Raw genomic sequence first — 16,906 nt, forward strand, 5'->3', positions numbered from 1 at the left:
GAAATGTCACCATGTTGTCCATTGCCTCTCAATGTGGTATTCATAAAGAAAAGTTTCTTCTCACCTTCTTTTATTCTTGGTATTTTATCTATGAAATGGGAATAAAAACAGTACTTCCCTACTTATATAAAGGTTTTGATACACAGTATCAAATAATACACAGATGCTAAAGTGTCTTAACAGTATAAAAGAATTATAGTCAGTCAATAGTTTAATTTTGCTGTTAAAATTAATATCTAATACTACTCCTAAATGTAGTATAAATATATTTTTAAAGGCAAATATTATTTAATGCTCAGATGAACTATAAGTTATTGAGTTTTAACTATACTTCATACATATATTCTTTTAATTCCTTTTACCCATCATATAAGTATCATTACCTCTAAGACATAGATGATTAAATGCTTTAAGGAGAGTAAAAATCTGCTTAATCAGTCAGCTAGTAAATTAGGAACAAGGATGCAAATCAATGTCTTTAACTCCACACACTCTCCAGAAAGCAGTCTTCCTGTGGTGACATTATAAAATTTTCCCATTGTAGTGGCACCCACAAATGATGTCTTCAGCAAATAAAGCTGCAATATCAATACTCTCAACAAGGAAGTCTGCGTCTAATCCTGAGATTTAAGGAGCATGTAACTATTTATTTTATTTTTGTTTATTTTATTTTGGGTTTCTGAAATACACCCAGTTTTGCTTAGGGCTTTCACCGACTCTGTGCTCAGAGGTCACTTATGAAATTGCTTGGGGACCATATGCAGTGCCGGGATGGATCTTGTAAATGCCTATAGACAAATGCTTTAACTATGTGCTATCTCTTTGGCCCACATTGTAACTATTTCTAAAGATATTAAGGGTTGTGTTGAATAAATAAGTAGCATGTTTCCTTTAGACTTGATTTAACTGGACAAACATAAGCACTAAAGTGAAACGTCCCTTTTAAAAACCAACTCAGAGGGCTCAAGAGGCAGTACAGAGGGGCTGAAGTGATAGCACAGCGTGTAGGATGTTTGCTTAGCACATGGCCAACAAAGGTTCGATTTCCAGCATCCCATAGGGTCTCTCAGCACCGCCAGGAATAATTCCTGAGTGCAGAGCTGGGAGTAACCCCTGTGCATCACTGGGTGCGACCCAAAAAGCCAAAAAAAAAAAAAGAGATAGTACAGATATTAAGGCACTTGCCTTACATGTGACAGATCCTGGTTTGATCCCTAGCACTGCATATGATCACCTGAGCACTGCAGGGACTGATCCCTGAGCACAGAGCCAGGAGAAAACCATGAGTATCATCTGTTGTGTCCCAAAAAAAGTGGAAAGGGAAGAAAGCAAGGGAGGAAGGGAGGAAGGGAGGAAGGAAGGAAGGAAGGAAGGAAGGAAGGAAGGAAGGAAGGAAGGAAGGAAGGAAGGAAGGAAGGGAGGGAGGGAGGAAGGAAGGAAGGGAGGGAGGGAGGGAGGGAGGGAGGAAGGAAGGAAGGAAGGAAGGAAGGAAGGAAGGAAGGAAGGAAGGAAGGAAGGAAGGAAGGAAGGAAGGAAGGAAGGAAGGAAGGAAGGAAGGAGAAGGTTCAAGAACAGCTCAGACTGAGCACTCGATTCAACTGCTAAATTTAGACAAATATCTTTCCCTTAAGTCATTTCAAACACTGTGGTCATTTTAAGTCTGCTTTATATATAGAATCATGGGATTCTGAATTGGGAGAAGCCTTAAAGAAGACACTTGCGTTTTCTCCTTCCATGGCAAACTTGGCAATGATTTCCATTTTTTTTCTTGAAGATTGGCAATGATAGGCTTTTAAATTTTTGACAACAATGATTTGGCTGCTCTTAAGATTAAGCCAAAATGTCTTTCTCTTCCTGTAAGTTCTTTTGCACCCTTGCAGGCATTTGGAATAACTATTTCAGATATTTGAGAGAATCTCCCCACAGATTTTACAGACATCCAAGTTTTGAAAAGATAATAAGCAAAAATTTTACAATGGTTAACTTTGGTGGAGTACAGGGAATTTTTATTGGATGTTCATTTTTTACTGTAAATTTTATACAGTATGTCATCTAATTAAAATAGAAAAAAAGTGATTTTATACTTTGGAAATATTTAAGTCTGATACATCGTGAACAAAAATTGATTCACTTTAAAAAATTAGACACTCTTAAATCATAAATTTCCAGAACCTAGATTTACGTGGCCTAATCTTATTAAATAAATGAGTCTGATTATATAGGCCAGCCAATTATTCATTTAGTGACCATAATTTAGCTAAAGTTTAAAAAATTGTCTAACATTTTTTACTTGGAGACATAGCCATCATTAGAAAAATAATGGCTCCCTCAGAAACTAAGTTGTTATTGTTTTGAATTCAAGTACTAAGAAGGAAAAAGTCACTTCTAGTTTAAAGCTATATAATGTCTTTTTAATTGTGTTTTCCCCAAATGCATCACAGTCCAAAGATTCTTGGGTAGCTCTATTTTGTAGTGATTTTACTGCTAAGGCAAAAGTAAATGACTAAAAAATACCCCCCAAATTATTTTCTGCCTATTACAATCATAAATCTATGAGAATTTTTTCACATGAGATGATGATAAAAATGACAGTGATGGGGGAGTCTTACGTGTGTAAGAAAAGGTTCGCATGCATCATCTTTTGTTTAATATTTAAAAGTGCCCTAGAAACTATACATTATTATTATTGTCACAGTTCTTTACAGACAAGGAAATTAAGGTGGCAAGGGCATGAATATATCAGATAGTGGTGAGAAAGCATGGAGCTGTTTGACTAGACTCTTTTGGCTGCTTTTTAGTTAAAAATTGTCATCTAGAGAGTCACTTCTCTTTCTAAATTCCATTTAAGGACTTGATTTCAGTGATATTTTAAAATACCTCTTTTGGTTTCTCAAAAAATGCAAAATCAGATCTACCATCTGATGTAACAATTCCAGTTCCAACTATATATCTGAAGGAAATAAAATCATCCCTATCTCAAAGATATTAATGTACTTCCATACTTATTGCAAGTTTACTCCTCACAATAATCAAGGCCTAGAATCTACCTAGGTATCGATTGACAGATAAGGAATATGTGAATATATATGTACATATGTATGTATGACTAGAAAATTATTCAGTCACAAAACATGAAAATATTGCTATTTGTGGCCATATGAATGAAACTTGAGGTTATGTTACTAAGTATAATAAATCAAAGACCAATATTGTGTGATTTTACTTATATGTATAATAATAATAATAATAATAATAATAATAAAAACCTCATAGAAACAGAGAACAAATTGTTCTCTGGTTCCTAGAGGCAGGAAGTTGAGAATGGTGAATCAGTTAAGGGTGCCTCTTGATCTCAAGGATATCCCTTCCTCTCTCTTCCAAATGCAATTTGGCAAATGAGAAAGATCCTCTTCATTGGAGTGAATAGTTCTTCATCCAAAGAAAGAACTGTATTAACTGTATTTTCACTAAGAAACTTAAAAAATTCCATTAGAATTTCTAGTCATTCAAATCATTCCATTTTCATTCCTGAATATGTTTTCTTATTTTAACTTAGTTTCATGCAATCAAGTCCATAAATTGCATTATTTAAAAAATATTACTAATAACAAGCCATTATGAAGAATTCTCATGCAAATTACATAGAAGTGGGCTGAGAGTAATACATTTATCTTTCAAATGTGTTCTCTCAGCAGACACTCATTTGATTTAATTTCATTAATCCTAGGTTAATAAAAAATTCAAATAAAGATTAATATGTTAACTGGGATGAGCCTATCATAAGTAAAAGTTAATAAGCGCATGAGGTGCCTAAGAATTGTTCACTATTACTGAGATTGTATTCACAGTAGAGATCACATTCAAAATTATAGTAAAAGTGAACTCCAGCCTGCCTCTGTTCTACGGCTCTGGGTGGGTTGTGATATTAATTTATTTCTGAGTTCTAATTTTGGATACGCTAAGATTGTTTCCTTGAGAAAAATGTTCTGCAGTGTTCTAATCAATCAAACCAGTTCTGTGAAAAATCGGAACAGTTGGTTTAAGTGAAAATTGGAGACCAACTCAAAGGTCAGATAATTTCAAAGAGATTTTTGCCTACTAGCAACACAAAAAAATGAAAACTCAAACCAGGAAAAGGTGGCTTTTGGGTTTCTCAAAGAGAATGTCTGAAATTGCAATTGTTCCTTCTGAAATTGCAGTGTACTTCATGGGAAGAAGTGCGGGGCTGGGGGTGGTGCATTGAGGGGGGCAACATAGAAGTTCCACTACTGACAGAGGACCTTTCTTTTCCTTTTCCTGTATTAAGTTTATTGGTACCTGCTCAGAAATCCCTTATCACTAAGAAGCAAAAGAAACTTTCGCACTGCATTTTCAGTTACTTTCCTAGCAGGAGAGGGTTAGAACAAGAAGAAACCCAAAAAAGATTGAAAACCTAATAACTCAAATCATGACAAACTTCTAACTTTCAGGAAAGCCCACAGGTCTAGATGGGAAGTGGAAGCACAGTTTTCCTGTGCCATTATCTGCTACCAGGTGGTAAGATTTTTCTCAGCTGCAAAACTGGACCTGCATCTAACAGGGATGGGATTGAATGCTTGCAGTAGTCTACACATACCAAGACTAGACACCCAAACATTCAGAAATTACTGAATCCAGTATAACTGGATTCACTGGAAATTGGAAAAACAATGGTCCAAGATGGTTCCTGTTTGAAGATACATGGGCATCATCACTAAGTCAAAATCTATCTATTTATGGATCCAGGAAATAGCCTCAAAAGTATAAATATAGTTGAATCTTAAGAAAATAATCAGAAATCATTATTTGTTTGTGGATTACATTCTAACCAAAGATCACATTTGGAACCCAAATTTCATATCTTGCTTATTCTAAGGACTTGCCCCAAAGATTTACTTTTCCTAAGCCTCAGTCTTATCAGGAACGTGGTCATAATAACTTCTTCTTTGCTATGACAGTATGAGAATTTAATGCCATGTGTATAGATGCTCATAAAATAATATCCAGCACTATTATTATATTATTTATTATTTGGGTTTATTTAAAGCCATTGTCTGGTCTAAGAGTCAGTTCCTACTTTATTGAAATCTCACTCTAAAGTAGATGTAGTCAAAATGCATGAAAAATTCAAGAAAAAGAAAGACCTGGAATCTAGAAAAAAAGTTAATAAAGAAGCAAAAGGATGACTAGTGGAGAAAGCAAGGAAAGTATTTTACCCTTAAGAGACAGAGATTAACATATAAGTTTGAGCACTTGGGAAACTGTTAAGATTTGGTCATTGACACAGAGAAAACCAATCAAATTTAACTTGATATTTTCTTAACTCCAGAAAAAAGTAAAGTATGTCTAAAAGAGGAAACACAGCAGTATTCTTTACTGACTTCAGTCTGCACAAAACAATGTCATCAAAATATTGACTTGATAACAATTGTATTATAAGTATCATGGGAGGATGGGTAAAAAAATGAGAAAAATTCAGAAAAATTGAAAATTAATATATATCATCTAAAGTTAATGCAAAGGATAGAAATATATATACTTATATACATTTATATATATATTTTTGAATATGATGATTCATGTTAGAAATTTGAAGGGGAAATGAAAGTGGTAATATTTGGAGCACAAAGTAGTTGGCGGGGAGTGTATTAGGATGAGGATAAAATTTCTAATAAGCCTTTTAGTATTATTTGGATTTTTAAAAATTTTGCCTTTTGGGTCACACCCAGCGATGCTCAGGGGTTACTCATGGCTCTACACTCAGGAATTACTCCTGGAGGTGCTGGTACCAAATGGGATGCTGGGAATTTAACCTGGGTCGGCTGCATGCAAGGCAAACACCCTACCCGCTGTACTATCACTCCAGCCCCTATTCGGATTTTTAAAGGGACTTCATTATATTGTGATTAAAAATATAACATTTAAGCAGAAATGTACACAATTGAGATCTAATGAATATAAACACTAAAGACACCCTCAAGAGAAGTATAATTTTAAACCATCAATAAAGCGTTCTACTAACATCTTTAAGGGATGGCTTAAAGCATCATTAATTTTACATCTGTAAGAAGATCTGTAAGCATACACCTTGCATTTTCACTGCAAGATTCAATCAATAAAATCATGCTTGCTGCTTTGATTCTAAATAGTAATGCAAAGATGCACACCAACAAACATAATATAAACACATTTATGTGGACATGCAGCATAACAAAGTTAACATAACAGAAAGTAACATGCTATGACTTAGCTTTTTGCGTGCAAGAAATTGCATTTTCAAAGATGGGGCAATTTTTTTAATTGACTTTTAAATTGCTTCCTTTCAAATTTCTCCTGCTAGGTCTGCACAAGACAAAATTAAAACAAGCAGGTAGTTGTAAGACAAATACTTGTGTGGATAGCGTAATTTTAAAAAATGGTCCTTTCACTTTCCACTTGGATTTGGTGAAGAAAATACCATATTACTCACTATTAAACAATACATTCTTCTTGTTGGACTCGTGTTCTTTTCTTCACAGGAAGGTAATGAAAATAAAAGTGATTGCAGTTCTTTTTAACAATTCCACTGGCTATTATGTTGATTTACTATTATGGGCTTATAATGAGGTATCAAGAAATGTTGGCATTCACATACATGAACTTAGTTTTAGATTTTAGTTTTCTAACCAAATATGGAAACGTGTGAGTTTCCTTAAATCAAAAAGACTTTCTTAAAGTATGAATAATTAAACATTATCTATAAATTTCCAGAATGTCTATAGACAAACTTCAGGAAGACTATGTAGTCTCTTCTGACACTGTATAAAAATTTTCTAGTTGTGGAGCTAAATTGTGTGGCTGTGATCCACATTTTTCATCAGATAATCAGAAAGGTCTCTGACCTCAAGATAATTTAGAATCAGTGTTCTACACAGTACATTCTAGTTAAATCTAATTTTTAAGGAACTCAATTAATGACAATGGTTTCAGAATTCTTTTTTTTTCCAAAATCAGACTCAAGCAAACTTGCATATTTTATTCTTGTAAAAAATGCATAATATTGGGCAGTTATTGATTACCTAGACTTCTTTCTTACTTGACCTCAGACATTTACTATAGACTAATAAGTACCTTTGTTACAGTTTTATTATTTTTTTGATCATACTTAGACTTTTACATTTTTTATGCAAATTCAAGTTCTTAAACTGAGGTTTAGTGTCAGTCCTAGAAACCAGTTTAACCTGAGGTATTGAAGACCATCAGAAACTCAGGAAAATCAGGCCAATAAAAAGACATTTGTCTAAATGTTGACTGCTGCTTGATTAAAAATTACCTTTTAGATTAAAGAAATTAGCTTCTGCTCTGTTCCACAGACCAGTCATGTAAAAATACCACTTAAAGTTTGGTAAATTACTTCTCTCTTATTAAGGCACCTATCTGGAAATGTGAACTTAATTAAGAGAAATTTGAACAGATTTGTTTAGAGCTTCTGGGAGAAATAGACTCATTCTCTTAGAGATTCCTTTGAGAGACATATAACCCTAGGGCCTCTTATCAAGAACAAAATAGGGATTGGAGGCATCAATAGAAAGATGATACTTTCTGAGAAACTGTACCTCCTTGTCTGTGAATAAGTCTATGTGATTACGGAAGTGGATCAGGGACTGTGGTGATCCTAGTATTGTTGGAGTGGTAGTGCCACATTTTTGTGCAGTCAGACACAAAAATGGCATTTTTGTGCCAGTGGCCTTAGGAAATGCCAGAATAGTGCCTATTAGAGCCAAGATTCAGATGTTCTTGTTCTGTGAACTCCAGACACAAATCCTTTTGGAGGCCCCGGATTTTGCCCTAAGGAAGGTGTTGTCTGCGAGTCAATATATCAGCTGTGATGCATTTGGAAATTTGGGGAACTTCTTTTTTTTTTCTTTGCACTACTAGGAATTCATTATTGGCATCTAGTGGGTACAGATCAGAGATGTTGCCAACTAGCCTAAAATGCATAGGGCATTCCCTTAAAACAAAGAACTATCTGACCCAAATGCCTAGGTTGTGAAATTCTGCCTAAAGCCATGACACTTTTGCTCAATCTGAGAGACTATAGAACAGTTTGGACCTATAAATATCACAGGGTTAGCAGACACTATATGGAAGCCTATGGACACCATAAAGTATGTGGTAGGGGTTGAGAAGGTGGGGAGAGAGGGCCTGGAAGAGTGTTGTTTGGACCTACATATATCACAGGGTGACCAGACACAGTAATGACTGACTGACTGCATTCAAAACTGTACCTCTTTGGGACATGTGGAGTGGAAGTGGAAAATCCCCAAATGCTCTCCTCTTTTCAGTTATCACCTATTCCTTTCTCTAAAGTGAAAAACTAATGTCACTTCCTACAGAAACAATTTTCTACATTAGCATTACTTCCTCCATATGTTCTCATGTAGTTGCTCTAATTGCAGCTTTTATCAAATTACTTCCTTTTCCCCTGTTAGATTAGAAATTCATTGAGAGCTAGTTTTTAATCCTGTGTTTTAGCATCTATAGAATGTTTGATATGAAACAAGCAAGTGAAAGGAAGAAATAAGTTGACTGGCTCAATTCCTGAAAAGAGATGCCCAAAATCCACATTAGCCTCCAATGTTATGGAAAGATGTCAAGACCCCAGGTCCTTTGGGAAGCGCCATATTTTTTCATGGTATGCTGGTTCACTGTTATTGTGTTTGAAATTCATGGTCTGTCAGGAGGTAGCCAGAGTAATCATTACCTGAAATGCCACAAACAAAGCCTTTGTGCACCATAAGACCTGGAGCAGTGTTGGGGATTTTGGCTGGGGGAAAAGTCTAGAATCCTATGGGAGGAGCTGAAGATAAAGTTTTCCCTTCATGTCTTTTTTAAAGAGTGAGAGTAGCTCAATATGCTAACTTTCATGAGTGTGGCTTTGCAGTCTACATTCCACAGAATGCACACATTCATATATTTCTACCCTACAAGGTCCAACCATAAGCCAGGGCAATTCCTTATATTGGAGGCCTGCAGGTTACACTGGGATTCAAATTTTAAGTGACCTAAATTTGGAACATATTATAAATGAATATGTATTTAGAACAAAAATTCTGGGATTATAACACAAAAATGCATCATGTTGAAATGGGAAAAAGCACCTCTTGCATTTCTACCAAATTAATGGTAATTTGCACTGTCAATAATTACAGCATATAGAACAAAATTATTTAATTGTTTCAGAGAGTATAATAATGCATTCCATTGTGCTGTTATTTTGACAAATTATGTCAAAATAGGCTTTCAGCAAAATATCTGATACAATTATAAGTAAAATATTCCTGACATTAGTTGGCATCAGGACAAAAAGACAGGGACATTTCAGAACATTCAGCTTTATTTTCCATTGACAAACACAGTATAAATAACATACATTTATTAAATACACAGACTATGACTTGACCTCCATCAAAATTCTGATGTACTTTTCATAGTCTCTTTTTGTCATCACAATATTGCGAACTGACCAACCTTTATAACATAGTAGGTAAGACATGTTTAAGTATATTTAAAATAACACCCCAACATATTTTCATAGAGGTGACAATAGCATACTTAAGTAAGTGTGTCAGGAAGGATGCGGAATTGAAAAGGCAGGGAAACATATGCTGAGTTTTACACTATTGATTAAAGTGCTGCTGATTTCACTTCATACTTAGCCTATGTAGATAGTACTTACATTCTTTTGTGAGAAGAGATTAAGTTAATTAGTTCCTATTTTAAATGTGTTTGCTTTAAAAAATGTTCTATTTGATGCTTGAACAGAGCATTCGATAAAAGAAGGAGAGGGTGAAGAATTTCACATATAAATATATATATGAATGGGGACTGGAAGGAAAAAGCAGTCAGAGGCAAGTGAACGTAACACCTACTTTTACAGGTAACACTGGTCACTGCTTCATCCTATGATGCTTAGGGGTGTGAAGATAAATACAACTGCTTCCTCTCTTTACTTCTGTAGAAGCTCTAAAAGATTAATTTAGTTCTTGGATTTTTATTTTCGAAAGTTTTATTATAGTGAAGGCAACAAGTAAGAAGAATGTTAACATTTATGGTTTTGGTGCACAAAGTTACTGCGTTTCCACAGAAGAAGAATTTTAACAAGTTGGGGATGTATAAGTTTTTCTCTGTATCTTTCTCTATATGCTCTATCTCATCCTCCATGCCTACTCTAAATAAATGTCCCTTCAGACATTGAAAAGACATTGAAATATACCAAGTGAGTCATATTCATTTTATTCTCTGCTTAACTTGATCACTTGGATGTCTACAGCAAAAATTGTTTAAAAAAACTTTCAAATAACATAAATTCTAGCAGTTGGCTATCTTTGGACTATCTGAATTGTTTTAATTAAAAAGCCAAGATATTCTAATTCTGAAGCAACTGAAAAATAAATTTAAGAGCTGCATGTTTAAAATGCACATTAGTAGTGGAATCACCTTCAAAACTCCTCATAAGACATGAAGAGAGTGTTTTCTTCCTAATGGTGATTTCTTTCTTTTCTGTCTTTACTCCCATCATAAAATTTTTCACCAAAGCGGACATTAAGACATAAGCCAGATCCATTTCAATTTTTCAGAAACTGGCACATTAGAAATACAAAGCTATTCTTTCTCCTACGAGACTTTCCTCACAGTAAATATTTCTGTTACTTTCTCTCTGTGAGAAAGTAAACAGGTTGAAGGCAAGGGACTGTGGGAACAGTCTCATTCCTAATGAAAATTATGTAATCCAGTTGATATTTGGGTTTCTTAGGATATAAAACTGACACAACATTTTGAAAATAATTTTATTAACAAAGAAAATATCTGATTTATATTTAAAAACAAGTTATGCATATAAATTGTATTTATAAAGAATCAATATGAACTTGATTTATGGTATAATGATTTAAAATTCAATTTTCATACATCTTTTCTTGAAAAAGAGCTCTAATCTTAGTAATTATACAAAAAGCAATATAAAAAATAAAGATTCTGTGTGCTTTTTGTTGCTCTAAAGAATAGAAAACTGATGGCAAGAGAGAAAGGAAATGTTAGTGTTTGATGGTATTTTTCTGCTTCGGGGTCACACTTGACTATTTACGGGGCTTATTCCTGGCTCTGAACTCAGGGATTAACTCCTGGAAGTGCTTTGATGATCATGTGGGATGTTGGGGATTGAACCCAGGTTAGTCATCTGCATGGCAAACACTGTACTATGTATGTCTCTGTCTCCTAACTCCAGTACTTTTCCGTTTGCTTTGAAAATGAAAACTGATCTCGTCAAATAGACTTGAGTCTAGATTTTTAAAACACGTCATAGATAGATCAAGTTTTACTTTCTTCTCTTACTTTTCTCAGTAAAAGTCAAAGGAAACTCAATTTTAAAAAAAGTGTTTAGAGAAGACAACAGCGTATGTAAGTAAGTGTGTAAGGATGGATGCTGAGTTGAAAAGACAGAGAAACATATACAAGGTATTAAGCAAATAAAAGGCCAAATGTGCTTGGAAAATCTAATATTAAAATGATGTCACAGACTGGTCAGTTTATTAGTGTTTTGTCAGAGTGTTTAATTTGTATATTTTAAATTTTATCTGCTGTCCATAGACACAAATTAATTATTAATAATTAATTGAAATATTTGGGGTGAGAATAATCCAGATGAGTATGATTTTGAGCATTGAATATTCGTATCTATAGCAATGATATCAATAAAATGGAGTTTAATTTTAAAATGCTTCCTTGATTTTGTTTCAAACTTCATGTAATCTATATCTATTGTCTTAGAGTACTTAGGTAATAATACTTTTTAAATAAATGCATATGTGAGTTTAAATTTATTTTTAAGTGCTTTAAATAGGTTCTACCACACTTTTATGGAATATCACAAATATATAAAACCTCTTATTTGCATTTTACTGGTACTCAGAAACAGTTCTTGAAATTAGCCACAGTATTATGTATTCTCAGTTTGAATATGATACAATACCATTCATTACATAATTCTGTACATTTATTTAAACCTGGGTTTTAGTATACTTTGAGATATATACAAGCACAAAACCAGTAATACTACAAATAAACAAACAACTTTAAAGAAGTGGTGTATTGTTGGCCTAAAGTTTTTAAGGTAGATACAAAAGTAAAACATAGAAAATTTAACTATTCCATACTTTTAATTGGTTTGTAATAAGTACTCTGTGATCTCTCTGTATCACTCATCTTTGAAGATCCTATGTATTAAAAACAAACAAAAAAAAAAACCAGTGTGCTGGATCGATAGCACAGAGGGTAGGGCAGTTGCCTTGCACTCGGCCAACCTGGGTTTGATTCCCAGCATCCTATATGGTCCCCCGAGCACCGCCAGGAGTAATTCCTGAGTGCATGAGCCAGGAGTAACCCCTGTGCATCTCCTGGGTGTGACCCAAAAATCCAAAAATAAAAAATTAAAAAGAAGGCTTCTTAAATGTGAAAATAAGAAGACAGTATGTTTCTAAATTTCCAAAGAACAAAATTTTTTTATTTTCTGCCTCTGATTTAATAAAACATAAAAGAACTATTAAATGATGTTAACATAGGGGAGACTAAAAGTTGATTGCAAAAAGATAAAAGGTATTAAATAAATAAAAGGCCAAATTTGCTTGAAAATCTAGTATTAAATAATGTCATAGACTGGTCACTTTTTTAGTTTTTTGCTAGTGTTTAATTTGTTTATAACTCAATGCCAGTGTTGCCAAAGGTCTTTGAATAAAGATAACTGTTACATGAAGTTCTGAAGTTTTATTCTGGAACATGTTTAAGAGAGAGAAGGGCTAAGAAAACATCTATGTATTCTTTTGGGTTCATACTCATTTAAATCTGGCATGATTAACCACATTTAACTAAAATTGTTTGATGCACAATGTTAAGTAAGTTTGGCAAATTTAAGAAAACAGTATATTCCTCCAGTCTGAAATATTTTAAAGATGCCCATTAGCCCATTATACATGTTTCACTGAAAAAAAATAATGTTTTTATTGATTAATATATTATTAGCAGTACATTATTATACTTTTCTATGATAGGGCATATAAATTCACTATAAGGAAAACTAGTACTGTTTGGCAAAATCTACAGTAGCATATTTTTGACCTTTTTGGGTTATACTTGGCAATTCTCATGGGTTACTCCTGGCTCTGCACGCAGGAATTACTTCTGGCAATGCTCAGGAGATCCTGTGGGATGCTTGGGATTGAACCCAGGTCAGCTACATGCAAGGCAAACACCCTCCCCACTGTACTACCACTCCGGTTCCAACAATAGCAAATTACGTATAGATGTTTCTACATTGCACTCTCTTGCTTCTTTACATGTATTTTCCTAGGTCTTGCTCTTCTTTTTTCTTTCAATTTGTTACTTTTGTAGGGGTCACTTCCAGCATTGTTCAGGGAATCACTAGACCCATACCCAGCATTAGCCCTTGCTCTGTTCAGAGGCCTCGGGGGGCTTTTCATGGCAGTGTTTGACGGGGGCGTGAAGTGTTTCCTTTCATAAGCTTGATAAATGTTTCTCCAGTCCAGTCACTAAGTATTAACCAACGCATTGAAGTGCATGCTTGTAATCTATGCATGTATTTTTTTCTACTAGAATAAATGCATGGATAAATCAAGCATATGCAAGTGAACTTAAGTGCCAATGAATTTAAACTTGGAAATATACATATTATTCCGCAGTGACTTTAGTTTTCCATCCTCAGCACATTTGAGACCTCTCAACAACATCTTTAAAATGTAACCTCAACTATCATCCAAACATTGACATTATTTGGATATTCCTTTTTGCATCATATTTCCCCTGTACTAAAAAGAATAACTATCTTGATAACAAAACATATAGGTTACCCACATAATTCTTCCACCTCCCATGCATAGTAATAGTTATTTTTTTTAAAAAGAAACCTGCAATTTTCCACTCCTACTATTTATCCACGGGCAGAAATTTATTTTGTAATTAAGGATAAGTTTCAGACTATCTTGTATTTATGAATGTCTGTGGTTTGATAGAAAGTGGTATTTCATGAATAGTAATTTCCATTACCAGTAGGATGTGTCAGTCTTTTAAATTATTGATACAAATAAGCACTCTGTTCTACAGCAATATGACACTACACATTTGAAGACAAGTTTGTACTTTTACAATTAAATAAGATCATTAAATTTATCAGCTTGATGGACTTGTAACGGTATGAGGCACTTCAACTAGAAGCGGGATGCCTCACCAGTATGTACACGGTTCGTGCAGATATTTATGATTCACTGAACAAATATTTATTGAACATTTCCTATAGTCCAAGTGCTAGACTAAGTACTGAAAGGAATAACCAATTATACTCACACCACTATGTGCTACATTCTGTATAGTCTGATTATTATCAACTGCCAAAGACCACTCATGAGGTAAAACCTCTTTATTATTAGATCACTTAAGAGCACTTAGAGAAGGTGGTTTTATGTCGTGCCCCAATGAGGTGACCAGTGGTATAATTTAGTCCTATAATTGGCACATAGGTATCTTATAATAGGACCTTACTATAAGTTTTTCATCAAAACCTATAGTATGATAACATCATGAAATATATAAGCATTATTAATAAATCTTGTCTTTACACGCAATTTGACATGGCCATTAAAATTTATTGATATAATCAAGTATACTATTAACCTCATAAATAGATTGTATCATAAAAATTAATTCTATTCTAAATGTCTACTAAACACAAAAACAAATATAATTTTTATAAATATAAATAAATTGAAAGGGCTTCTTTTTTATTGAGAAAGCAGTTAACTAACTGCTAGTAAAAAAATCTTCACAAGAAAATGTTAGTGAAATTGTAAAATGAATGCTCCAAAGAACACAGAGAATCTTTTGTGTAGGTCTAAGTTAAATGAGTGCAGTATTTGTTGGGCTGATGTTTTTAAAAAGTGAAATTCTCAAAACTTATTATAATAATTACTTGTGCCCCAAAGATATCAAGTTGAGCTATCAAGATTTGTATACATAAAGACTGGAAGGAAAACATTTTAATAATAAATATTTAGCTGGAGCTATTTTGAGAGAAAAGGAGGACAGAGAAAGGACTTGGGGGAGGTCAATATTCTTACTTTTCTTATCCTATAAATAGGCCAAACTATGGAAAATTTTTATATAAACTTGTAAATACTTATTTGTCTTAGAGTCATAGTATTTAAATATCCGTAAGACTGGAGAATGGTCTGGGTGGAAGAGATCATGAAATATAATTATACATATTTACACACACACATAACAAGAGAGAGAGCACGCGCTCGTGAGAGAGAAACAAATATACATTTAGAACTCAAACAGAATTCTGAAAACCCAGTTCACTAAGTATCAAGATCAATTTTACAAATCTCCTAGGTTTGTAGAAATTCAAAATGTGTCCAAAAGAAGAACATTTAGCAATTTAGGCACAAATTCTGCCATATTTGAAGTAAATGAAACTGGTTATCAGTAAATTTAACTACCAACTCAACCAAATGTCAAATTTCATAAACTTCACTTTCTAAGATTAGCAACAACGGATTCATACACTGGCAAGTATTTGAATAGTACCAGTACCAATTGCTGTGAATACATTGTACTTTTTGTTGTCATTATTTTGGGGTCACACCCACCAGTGCTATGGGACTACTGTCTTGGTGCTCAGGGATTATTCATTGTGGTGCTTGGGTAACCATGTGGTTTCAATAATTGAATTTATGTCCCCCACATGAAAAATAAATACTCTCATGCTTTGAGTTAACCCCCTGGTTCCATGTACATATTTTAAAATTCTATTTCAACATTTTGGAGAATGTAAGGGGAAAGAAAATGACATTTAGGGAGAGAGAAAAGGAGTGAAAGAGAACATAAAACACTAAGAACTTTGAACAAGAACAAACCATTGCTTTGTCTTCCCTGGCCAATTCACTAAATCCCCCCATACTTAATATACTGGAACAGTAACACTCTCCATTGCACACCACAAAGATCAAAATAATTTACAAAAATTTTTATCCACAAATACCCACATATTTGCTACAAATAATAGAGACAGCCACTCCCCCCCTGCCCGCCCCCACAACACTAGACTATCATTAATGTATTTTCCTTTGTGTTTTAATACTTTTGGCACATAGGGGATTATTTATACTAAGACTCTTTCGTCTTATAGCAAAAGATCCACTTGAATGCATAATCAGTGGCATGCCAGACATGTCTCAATTCACAGTATGGTTTAGGCTATTTGTTGCCAAAAGCTGTGAACATGCAAGTTGGCTATGCAAGTGTTCTCTCATGCTCCTGTCTGTATTATTTCATGGGTTAATGAGATAGGCTGCCCTTTCTGTCCATCACTGGAGCAGCTGGAGACAGCATTTGCTACCTGGCAAAACTTCCGAAGAAGGATCTTTCTTAGCAGCAGATAAACCCAGGGATCCAAGATCTGGTTCAATGAAGCTAGGCGAACAGCTATTAGGAAGAAGTTGCATTCTGTCTGCTTTTCTGTCTGCATCTTACAGTGCTCAACTGATGTCTGATTGAAGATCATTTTCAACATCATTATCTAAGAAAGAAGACAAATAATTGTTCCAGTGATTTATAAGATCATATGCATTTCCTGTGCTCAGTGCCTTGCATACAGCAGGCTTTACAAGCTTCACTGAGGTAACATGTACATTCACAGATCACAGCCCTGAATTATAGAAAACATTCCTACAGATTTTCCCACATTTTTGATTTCTCCACATGATGCTGTTTTCCAAAAAAAGAGCATGTTCTCAGGCTCTTGCTGCTTGGGGATTAAGAAGCTTGAAAAGAAAACATG

The 16,906-nt window shown here is 34.2% G+C and overlaps 1 protein-coding gene across 1 annotated transcript in view; it reads right to left on the reverse strand.

The window, feature by feature from the left end:
- PTGER3 (prostaglandin E receptor 3) overlaps window positions 1-16,906 on the reverse strand; it is an 86,056-nt gene that overhangs the window by 29,487 nt on the left and 39,663 nt on the right. The window contains exon 2 of the mRNA XM_004603351.2: window positions 16,466-16,645. Within this exon, the coding sequence (XP_004603408.2) occupies window positions 16,466-16,645 (180 nt within the window). The remainder of the gene's footprint in view (window positions 1-16,465; window positions 16,646-16,906) is intronic.

This window comes from Sorex araneus, chromosome 5, assembly GCF_027595985.1.
Source record: "Sorex araneus isolate mSorAra2 chromosome 5, mSorAra2.pri, whole genome shotgun sequence".
Lineage (NCBI taxonomy): Eukaryota > Metazoa > Chordata > Mammalia > Eulipotyphla > Soricidae > Sorex > Sorex araneus.